The 11,757-nt window shown below is 32.2% G+C and overlaps 1 protein-coding gene across 1 annotated transcript; it reads left to right on the forward strand.

Moving 5' to 3' along the window:
* The first annotated feature begins 7,410 nt into the window (after nt 1-7,410).
* Nucleotides 7,411-11,370, forward strand: LOC127712396 (uncharacterized). The gene is made up of 2 exons (XM_052218789.1): nt 7,411-7,493; nt 9,586-11,370. The coding sequence occupies exon 2, from the start codon at nt 9,587-9,589 to the stop codon at nt 11,270-11,272; it is 1,686 nt and encodes a 561-aa protein (XP_052074749.1). The 5' UTR covers nt 7,411-7,493; nt 9,586; the 3' UTR covers nt 11,273-11,370.
* Nucleotides 11,371-11,757: the final 387 nt, after the last annotated feature.

Raw genomic sequence — 11,757 nt, forward strand, 5'->3', positions numbered from 1 at the left:
ATCTGCCATCATCAGGGGTCCAACTCTCAATTGTATGTTTAAGTCTTTAACTTTGATCTACTACATGTACTAAGCATATCTCCAACACTTTTATGTTTGCTATACGCAACTATTGGTGCAGCATTGAATATTTGTACACAATCTTCGTCCAACTGTAATAAATGCCAGTGTTTCATGATATGTGTCTTTACTTTTCTTCATTGTTCTTCCAACACCGATTTTCCACAGAAAATATCAAACAAAAGCAGAATATTCGCATACGAAATTAAAACATTAGGCATTTTCACAATTACAGCAAATTTTTACCTCCGGAAAGAACATTCTCGGATGTATCTCTTTTTATTTGTGCAATTTTCAATATCCATACATACCATACCGACCGCTATTGATACCTTCGATTTAGAGGATAGATGATTTACTTTTATTTAATTGTGGAAAGGAATTAATTAAAAAGTAAAGTAACAAAATTACCAAACTCCAAGGAAAAATAAAATCGAAAAATCCATTATCAAATAGCAAAAGCAAAAGCTCAAACACATCAAACGAATGGAAAACAACTGTCATATTCCTGACTTGGTACAGTCATATCCTTATGTAGAAAATATAGCTAGCTAAACCTCTCACTTGTATGACAGTCGCATAAAATTACTGAAATGTTAAAATAAACGCATGCTACAACGATTGACACTTAAGAAAAGATTAGTGAATACAAGTATGAAGTAAAGGAAATTGTATTATGAATTAAGTGACCCATTTTGCTGACGAATTTTCAGTTTCGGTTTTATTTCTCGACTGTCTGTTTTGTTTGTTTGTTGGATTGCTGTATAGTTGATGTATACCACTTGTCTCCTTTTGTTCATATAAAAAAGAAGTATAAAAAAGAAGATGTGGTACGATTACCAATGAGACAACTCTTCACAAGAGACCAAATGACACAGAAATTAACAACTATAGGTCACAGTACGGCCTTCAACAATGAGCAAAGCCCATACCACATAGTCAGCTACAAAAGGCCCCGAAATAACAAATGTAAAACAATTCAAACGAGAAAAGTAACGGACTAATTTATGTACAAAAAATGAACGAAAAACAAATATGTAACACATCAACAAACGACAACCACTGAATTACAGGCTCCTGACTTGGGACAGGCACATACATACAGAATGTGGCGGGGTTAAACATGTTAGCGGAATCCCAACCCTCCCTCTAACCTGACAGTGGAGTAACAGTACAACATAAGAACGAACTATAAAAATCAGTTGAAAAAGGCTTAACTCACCAGATGGATACAAATAGAAATACATCTAACAAAAACACAGAGTGGACGTGGTTGGGTACTTGTACATCCCAACAACAAAAAGACATTAAGTACATATTTGAGAGTACTCGCAGTTACTGCCAGCTAGTTCAAAGCCAAAAACAACGAATAAAAAAAATCATGCATCTAAGACTAAATTATCAATCATTACACATGCAACATCCAATGGATTTAGTGTAAAGACGTCATAAACTGTCAGAGAAAAACATGACCTTGTGCAATGATAAGATACAGGTACCGACAAATTGTAGATCCATAAATGTGCATATGTATATAACAATATTATTAAGTTTGCTTTTAATTCACTGATAACAAAATCAATATTAATACAAATAAAAACAATATTCAAAGACCTAATTACAGTGTTGAATTGGTAACCTTTTAGAATAAGTTTATTTAAAGGATCGATAAGTTTACCAGGATCGTTTCTAAATTTCCGGGCATGGTAAACAACATCTCCGTAAAAATGAGGATGTGCTATCCCATTTGAAATAAGTTTTCTACAGGTACAACCAAACTTCAAAACCAAATCTTTATATCTATGGAAGAATTTAGTAAAAGTTTTAAGTAATTTGTGGTAACGAAATCTCTGACTAAATAATTTACCAAGATTACGTTCATTAAAATCCAAAACGTCACACCAGACACGGGCATAGCGAACGAGTTGTGATATATAAACACGTCTGCTATTAAAGGGGCGCAATTAGTGCCCATAGGAATACCTACAACCTGTCGATAAACGTTTTTGTCGAAACGTACATAAATATTATCAAGGAGAAAATTAACAGCTTCAATCATCTCATCACACCTCCAGTAAGTATATCTAGCATGTTTACCTTTCTCATTAGACATGTTAGAGAAGAAGGCTTTAAATGAGTAGCAGCAAATATATTTGCATTCAGATTTACCAAACGACCATTTAATCAAATAAGAAAACTTTTGTTTGATAAGATTGTGTAAAGAGTTGAAAGGTCAAAACTGTCCACAGAATCAAAAAGACCATCAAAAGCACGTAATTTATCTAAAACATCCAAAGAATTTTTTACACTCCACAAATAGTTAATTCCACTATTTTCATATATTTTATTACAAAAGTTAATTATAAGTTCTTTGATAGTAGTTAAAAAACTAGTTAAAATCACTGAAAGATTAGTTGTAGAACACTTACTAGAGGCCGAGATGAAACGATATTTTACTGGTTTTTCGTGTAGTTTAGGTAACTAATACATAGTAGGGACCTTCAAATGATCAGAAGAGGCATTAAGCTGTGATGTGGTTATGATATGTTTGTTTACTATATGACTCTCTGTGGAGCGTACGGACTTGAATGTAGATGAATTTAAAACTTTATTCTAAAGAACATCCGTGTAGAATTTACGGCATACCACTACCACATTGTTGGCTGCTTTGTCGGCCGGTACAAACACAAACCTCTTTGAAAGTTCTTGAAGTCTATTTCTTATTCTAGAAATAGTATTATGTACTCTTTTATTTATTTCTGAATTATTTTCAAAATGTGATATTCGAATATCCACAACCATGACAACATTCATACATTTATTTAAATAAGAATCTCTTTATCAGATTTTCCCCGTTTACACCAATGTTTACAATACGAGGAAAGAGCTTCTTTTGTGACCTGACGACACTGTTTCAAATCTATTTTAGAGAGGACGATATTTTGGTCCTTTTATCAAAAAGTGTTTAACCTCTCTGTCTAGGACGATATTGAGATATTGTGATGAAACTGAGACACACACAGTTGGACAATCAGAAAACCATCTATGGCAAACAGCAAGAAAATTCACATTTACAAGCTCAAATTTCCATGATGTTGTAACAAGAAAGAAGGAAAATTAAGATAAAATTTTACTTAAATTTACACAGACAGATAAATATATATAGACACTCCTGCTTTACGCTGGGTTCGTAAACATGAACCAATAGCTCGCAAGAAATATGTAGTCTACAAAAAGTAAAAACATAACGAAAAAGTAAATGTGCGCGAGTGTTGAATATTTCTCTGTAAGAAATTTGGTTACCTAGGAGCAAGCCCTGATGGAATAGTGACAAACAAATCTGAAGCATGTCAGCCATGGGTGTTAGAAATTAAATGTCCCTTCAAATGGCGATTCAAAACAGTACGAGCAGCTTGTCGGGACCGAGACATCTGATGTGAAATTAATAGTGAAAATGAAATTCAACTTAAAAATTCCCATCGCTATTATTCGCAAATGCAAGGCCAAATGGCTATTTGTGAGTGTTTGAGATGTGATTTTGTTATTTATTTGTTGAAAGACTTTTCCATATTGAAAGTTGATCTTGACCAAGAATACTGGCAAGCAACAGAATTAAAACTTTCAACCTTTTATAATGAACATATGATACCATTAATTTTCAAATCTGCAAATTAAACCATGATCAGTGAATTATTACAAGTTTGAAGAACATGTAGCTCTCATACTAATTAGAGAATTTTATGCATTGCTGTGATGTACAATTTTTCAGAGTTCTAATTCTTATTTTTCAGAGTTCTAATTCTTATTTTTCAGAGGTCTAATTCTTATTTTTCAGAGTTCTAATTTTTAAAGAGTTTTAAGTAATTTAATATGCTGATGTTGTTTCATATATATATTTTAATGTGTTGGTGTTAAATTATGTTTGTTGATATTTTTTTTCCATCTGCTTACCATTTGTATCCGTTACCATGAAAATAAGGGAGAAGTACTATGTTTTTATAGAAACGACAAAGAAATATATGCAAAATTATTTCTTCAAAATCCTAATAAAAATTTTCTTCTCTTAATTAACAAATGAACTATTGCCAAAATATAGTATATTAACATGAGAGACAACTCTTGACAGTTGCAAACAGGAAGTACAAAAATGTATGGTTTTATAGCTGACTATGCGGTATGGGCTTTGCTCGTTGTTGAAGGCCGTACGGTGACCTACAGTTGTTAATTTCTGTGTCATTTGGTCTCTTGTGAAGAGTTTTATTGGCAAGCATACCACATCTTCTTTTTTATATTTGGTATTGAGATATATTTTCTTAATTTGTTTACATTTCCAATGATTTTAGAAAATACTCAATTATGTACATAGTAGCCTAATCATATCAAACAATTTAATATGAAAACATCAGAGTAGTTTCATAACACAAACATTTATGTTTATTCTTATAACCTGATACATGTAAGTGCATTGACTTTCTACATTTTAACGTATTAATCAATGTATGAACTTTTTTTAATTACAATAATTTTTGCCATGGTTATTTGTTAATAGACACTAAATTCACAAATTCGTTCACTTTACTAATGGTGGTAGTAGATTTGTGAAAGCACTGCAGACAAAAAATATGGAATCAGCCATACCACTTAAACTGTTCGGCATCACACTTTGCATAATTCTCTAGTTTTGTATCTGTTTCATCTTTCTCTCAACGTGTATCCTTGCAGAGGCTACTCTTCTGGTTCATACCACTTCACACTTTGTGAATTGCTTGCTAGAAGATGACATGAATGGAGGACAGTACAATTTAATCCCCTTGTTTTTAAAATCTGATCTTAAATGAATAAAATCTTTATCGACCATGACAGCATATCCTTGGTTTAGCATGTCTATTAATCCACTATTGCTTGTAATGTAAACATCAGAAGCAGATCCCCCATACAATTTGAAACAAACACAACAGCATTAGTCATACAAATTCCAACTAATGCTTTGAAGGTATTGTGAGACTTGTAATTTGAATAGGGCTGAGATTGATTCTACAAAGAAGAAGGGGTCTGACTAAAAACTTCAGTACAATCAAGTCCTATCCTTGTGTATTTGAAATTGGCAAAACATTTAGGAACATTTGCTTGTAGCACACTAAGAGGTGGTAGATATACTAGTGACTTTAATCCTTGTTCCAATATATTGATCCAGGAATTGAATATTCTTGATATTCTACTTGAAGATATTTTAAATCTGAACTCTAGGTCATTTAGCAAAAGACCTAACCTTAATCTCATAAGTACCATAAGACACTCATCTATTAGTCGTAGTTTCCTATTTGAACATTTTTCCATTATACAGTTGTCATCAACATTCGTTCGGTTTGCTCCAATTAATTTTAGACTTTCAAATAAGGCAATTAATGTTTTATAATTTGGAAGACCAGTGTAAAAGACTCTTTGTTCATCAGAATTCTTTATATTTTCTATGGTCATGTCAGGCTGACAAACTTGAACAGTTACAGACGTTCTGCTTACAGAAGCTTGGGTACTCTTATCATCAAAGTCGATCAATCCTGTAGTATCTATCTGCACATCCTTGTTTAAATCATTTGAAAATCTGAAAATATATATAGATATGAAAAGGTTTTATAATTATGGCAAGCCGTTTTACTTTTTATTCTAACTTCAAGTTATCTCATTTAATATATAAGATATCTCATATAATATATCAGATATCTTATATAATAAAGTTTTTATAAGATATCTTAAAAAAATTTTAAGATTTTTAAGATATCATCTAAAGTATAATAGATATCTTTTAAAGTATATAAGATATCTTATCAACTATATGAAATATCTTTAAAAGTTCATTGAATATCCTGGAAGTTCGAATAAAAAGTAAAATGGATTGCCATATAATGTTTAATATTCCAGAAACAAATTTATGTGTTTACTGTTACCTTATTTTTGTACTGTGGTTTCCCTTCAGGAACGGATAGAATTTGATCAAATTCATACTTTTTCCAATAAGAAGGATAGGGATCAATGGGACTAAAAATATAGGAATGATTGAGGTACATGTAAAACAAACTCATTGTTTTGAGGTAATATCAAGGTGAAAATATCCCATCTACATATGAATTCAACTTACTAAAAGCAGACATATTAAGTAAAATCTTAGTTTAATGTCAGCAAAATAAAAATAACACTTTATAAATTGTACTTGCCCAATCCCTTTTACGGATTTACATCACTCAGAAGTATGGTACAGCAGGTCAAACTAAAGACTTAAAGTGGTATTTGCTTTTTTCTGCTTTAATAACGCACATCATTTTGGAGCAAGGGTAAAGCCCATACTATATAATATGTTCATGTCTTAATTAATTGGTTGTTATTTCTTGCTGTATAAAGTATATTTTTCTGTATTGTTTATTATATAAGTATGGCCGTTAGTTTTATTGATTTTTTTAATGCTGTCATTTTGGTGCTGTGTCGTGTGATCGTGAGCCTTATCTCATGGGCAATTGTACAATAAGTAACATTTTATTATCTTTATATTGAAACTTATTCACAGTAAGGCCTTAATATATACCACCAGACCACTGTATATACATCCATTTTTTTTTTTGTTAAAAGATGTACTGTACACAAATTTGTAACATGTGATTCGGTTTGTTGAAAATTAATAATAAGGCATTTGAAAATCCCTTAAAAAATGCTGACAAATCTGGCATAAATGTACTACACATTATTCTGATGGCTTTAAAAAAATCATTACCTTTCTTCATCAGCATCATATGATATTTCTTATTGAATTGTTGCATTATTCTCCGCAGTAGCTTCTTCTGAGAGTGAATAACTAGAAGCAAATATGTGTAAAAATTAACTAAATATACATGCTTCTTTGACACATTCCCAATTTTTATTCTTTGTGGTAATGTAGTTATGAATGTATTGCGGGGACTTGAAAAAAACACCATTAGTGACCAACTTATAAAAAAAAAGAATGTACATGAATGTCATGAATAAAGCAAACACCTGTGTTCACATCATTGTCCTCAATTTTTATAATTCAGTTCAGGACCGATAACTGCGTTTTTCAAAAGTCCGGAATTGAAAATTGAAAAAAACACTTTTTAAAAATACCGAATGCTTCAGTCTTAATTACATTCAAACATCCACTGCTTTGAAATGAATTCCTAATAAATATGTAGTAACAAAGATAAAATCTGAGGCTCATATATTACCAAAATACACAAGATTCAGGTTGATTTCACGGGTCTGTTGTACGAAATAAGAAATCCGAGCAGAAGACGAAACGATTTTGTTAATCTAGATTTCCATATACATTTCGTTTTGTTCAATCATGTGACTGTGACGACAATTTGTTGATATTTCACAGTCCGAGCAGACTTGTTAGTAAACTAAACCGGAAGGGGTAACACAAGGTAAGACAACGGAACTAAAGAGTGTTTAAAGTGTATTATTGCAAGACGTAATAGACCAATCAATTATTGTTCATCTGTACACACTAAAGAGTGATATTTTAAATATTGTTCAATCATCTATTGTTTTGATCTACTTTCTGTTTGATATTTAGGTCCATTAATATGTTTGTAACTATTTCTAATGGTTGAATTATTATTATAATGACAATATTATAACAACGTATTTACAAGGGATAAACCTGGTTCTTAAACACGATAAGATACCAGTAACGTGTCATCATGACATATGTTCTAAAGTTGATGTTTGCATATTTTTATTGATCGACGTGTGTTTTGTATACGGAAGCCCGTTAAGGATATCTTAACATTAAAAAGGGTAAATTCGCTTTCATTTGTACAAATGTATAAGTTTTTTTATTTTTTTATTTAACAAAATGTTATATCCTGCAATCATTTGTTGTTGCAGTATTCAGGTATCGCCTGTCCGTCTGCATTTGTCTTAACAAAAAACGGTTGTTATTCCACATGTGATGTTATTTTTGTAAACTTCATAAAATAAATTGTTGATTTACACTTAAAATGACATTTTCTTGAAAATGTATGTTTCTTTTCACGAAGTGTCCAGTATTGATACATTTAAACCATCAAATAAGTTAGTGTAAACGTATAATTCTAAACTATTGATATATTATTGACTTGCAAGTGAATAATGTAACATGTGTAGCCTCATTGAATCTGTATTCATGTGATCTTCAGCAAAACCGCTTAGCTAAAGATCGGTTACACATATACTAGGCGTGGTCAGCTATTGGTAGGTGAATGATATTTGGTATGCAGAACTTTGTATAAGCATTGGCACATCTCTTTCCATGGTCTGTTGACTTTTAAACTTTTGCTTAGTTTACATGTATCAGTTTGTGATAAGGTCAGTTTAAGGGGAACTATTATTGGTAGGTCAATGATGTTTAGTATGCAGATGTATTAGCATTGGCACATCTCATGTCCATTGAGATTGTTTGGCTCTCCCATGCCCCCACCCCCGTTTTTGGTCATGGGTCATGGTTCATTTACTTTAAATGATTTTGCATTATTTACAGTTTGTGATTAGATACATGTAAGTTTAAGATGAACGGCTAATGTTAAGTCAATGATATTTGGTATGCAGTTGTATTGGCATTTGCAAGTCTCATTTCCATGGAGATTATATGGCCCCACCCCTTTATCATGGTTCATTTATGTTGAAACTTTTACATAGTTTACAGATTATGTTTGTCTTTAGGTTAGTTTAAAGGGAACCACTTTGATTAGCATTGTCATTTCACATTTCCATGGAGGTTAATTGGTCCTGCACCTTCAGTCATGGTACATTGACTTTGAATAATTTGCATATTTACATGTTTAAATATTGCCATTTTAATTTCATCCTTGCATTATTACCATCAGAATTACAAACATGACAAAACGCGAGGCATATCTCTGTTTCAACAGTTTATTCAACCTATAATATGAAATTAAATATACCACAAAAATCCAATTGCTCGCTATTTATTTATATTTATGTTCATGTTTATACCCGGTCATTTGATCGTCGAAAATCATTAGAGGTGATACTGATGGTTAATTCGATGGCGTCTAGACTAAAATACACACGGAATGCTGATACATATAATCGAGTCCATGCATTGCTAATTGTTAATTTTAAACTTTTCTTGGTATTTGGATATACGTTTAAGTTTGTTGTAATTCAAATATAAGAATTTGAGTCAAATCGATTAATATGAGTTTGACAGCTAATGCCCCTTTAAACGATCACTCCTGGCACTTGAAATGACATAAGATCGTAGCCCTGGTACAAAATAAACCACGACGGAGTGCAACATATGAAGCAAGATCTGTTTACCCTTCTGGGACACACTAGATCATTACCCGTTGTTGATGAGGCTAATTTTGCTCAGTCTTGTAGTGTTTTGTTGTCAGTTTTTCGTTCTTGCTATGGTGTTTTTCTTTTCGCCTTGACTTATGAATGTGTTTGTTCTTTCAACCTATGTACCTTAAGGAGATTCATTAAACTTTAAATTTCATTTTATTTCAGCATGGCGGCCTATGGAAGGTTATGTGATATTTGCGAAGCCAGAGAAATAACAGTATTTGCCACTGACTGGTGTCCAGAATGTGAACAAAGTCTCTGTGAATCATGCAAATCTCACCATTCCGCTGCCAAACTTAGTAAAACTCATGAAACTATTCCTGTCGAATCTTTTGATAAATTACCTCCTGCTGTAAAAGACATAAAGAATGACTGTCCTGATCATGAAGCAAGATTTGAATATTATTGTAGTCAGCATGAATTACCCTGCTGTGTTGAATGCATGAAAACAACCCATTTAGAATGCCGACATTTATCTCCAATGCATAAAGTTGTTGAACATTTCAAAACCTCAAATTCGCTTTCCGACTTTCATCAAACATTATCAGATTTGCTCAACAACTTAAATTCTTTAATAAAAGGCCGATTTGATAATATATCGCTTCTTGCCGACGAGAAGGAAAAATGTTTGAAAGAAATCGCAGATACCAAACGGAACGTCATTGCTCATCTTGATAAACTTGAAATAAAACTTAAAACCGAAATAGAAGTTTTACACGAAGAACATTTGCAGGCAATTGACGAAACGATAAAAAAGTTCGAAGTATTAAAAACAAATGTTGCAAAAGTGCAAGAAGAAGCGGATATTATTAAACAGTATGCATCAGATTTCCAATTGTTCATAGCATTTAGAGAATTCGAGAGCACAGTGAAGAGTTTAGAAAAAGATGTACAATCTTTGATTGAAAGAGATTCAGCAAGGCAAATTTCAATATCGTTTTCTACCAAAGTCGAGCTTGCGATCGAAACGTTGTTGCCCTCCCTTGGTAATGTAAATGTGATCACAAAAGAATCGGATATTAAACTGATCAACCACAGGGGGAAACAAGCACAACTTCTGGCAATTGTAACGCCTTGTATTGACAAAATACAACTTAAACCTGTGTTTGAAAGTGTACAGTTTCAAAGTGGAGAGGATAGCAAGCTTACTATATGGGATAATTGCTTTCTATCACCTGGACGACTTGCTATTTCGGATGAATTGAACAAACGCTTAATTATTTTCAAAGATAACGGTGACCATGAAAGGGATGTACAATTATCATTCAAGCCAAATTATATTGCATTTATTACAGGTAACGAAATTGCAGTGGACGATAGCAATTGTAAGATCCATATAATAAACATGACAAATTCTGCAGTTGATCGATCCTTTGTAGTGAAAGGCAAGGCAATAAATGCTTTCTCGTTTAGGAAAAGCCAATTCCTTATAACAGTTTTTCATATTGGATTTTATATAACCGATATTGAAGGGAACATCCTGAGTAAAACACCTTATACAGACACCAATATTTTATTTGCAGTGTTACTGAATGAAAAAATATATTTTTCACAACATTCAAAAGATCGGATCGTTTGTTGCGATTTGAAAGGGAATGAAATTTATGAATTTAAAGACAAGAAATTAAAAACACCGTTGGGTGTAGCATGTAATGACAAAAACATTTTGTTTATCACAGGATTTCAATCAAATAATATATATGCACTATCGAGTACTGGAAATGAATTTAAAGAATTGTACTGCAACAGTAATCTATCTCGTGCTAGGGCAATCAGTTATGATTCTAGTAAGCAGCAACTGTTGGTATCGACTGAAAATGGCAAAGTATCTTTATTTGACGTCAGTTATTAGACAGTAGTAATTGCAATTAGTCGTGTTATATTGTAATTTCATGTAACACCTGGAACCTGATTATTCTTCCTAATGAAATGAATATATTTTAGTGAAAATATAGTAGAAAAATAAACAATATTTGTTTTCGTATTGTAAAATATAAATAATAATTTTCCCGCATGTCTGTATGTTTCAACTTACACGTATTTATATCATTTCCATGAAACCGAGTAATCATACTCCAAGCGTTGACCACTATAGATATTTTTTAATATCTTATCATGTTGCTTTATCTTTTCTGTCAGGTATTGTGAGGACTGCTGTTTGTCAATTCTTGGTTTGTTCACTCTATCCACCATGACATTGTCTACCATTCGTTGATTTTAAGTTTCGATTGCCCTCTTTTGCTTCTTTAATTTCATTCATCTTCGTCTGAATAATATATGCAGCTAGATTTTTAAGTTAATCTCCATGATGTAATTCTTCAGAAACTTTGGAATGGC

This window comes from Mytilus californianus, unplaced genomic scaffold (genome assembly GCF_021869535.1).
Source record: "Mytilus californianus isolate M0D057914Y unplaced genomic scaffold, xbMytCali1.0.p SCAF_8, whole genome shotgun sequence".
NCBI lineage: Eukaryota > Metazoa > Mollusca > Bivalvia > Mytilida > Mytilidae > Mytilus > Mytilus californianus.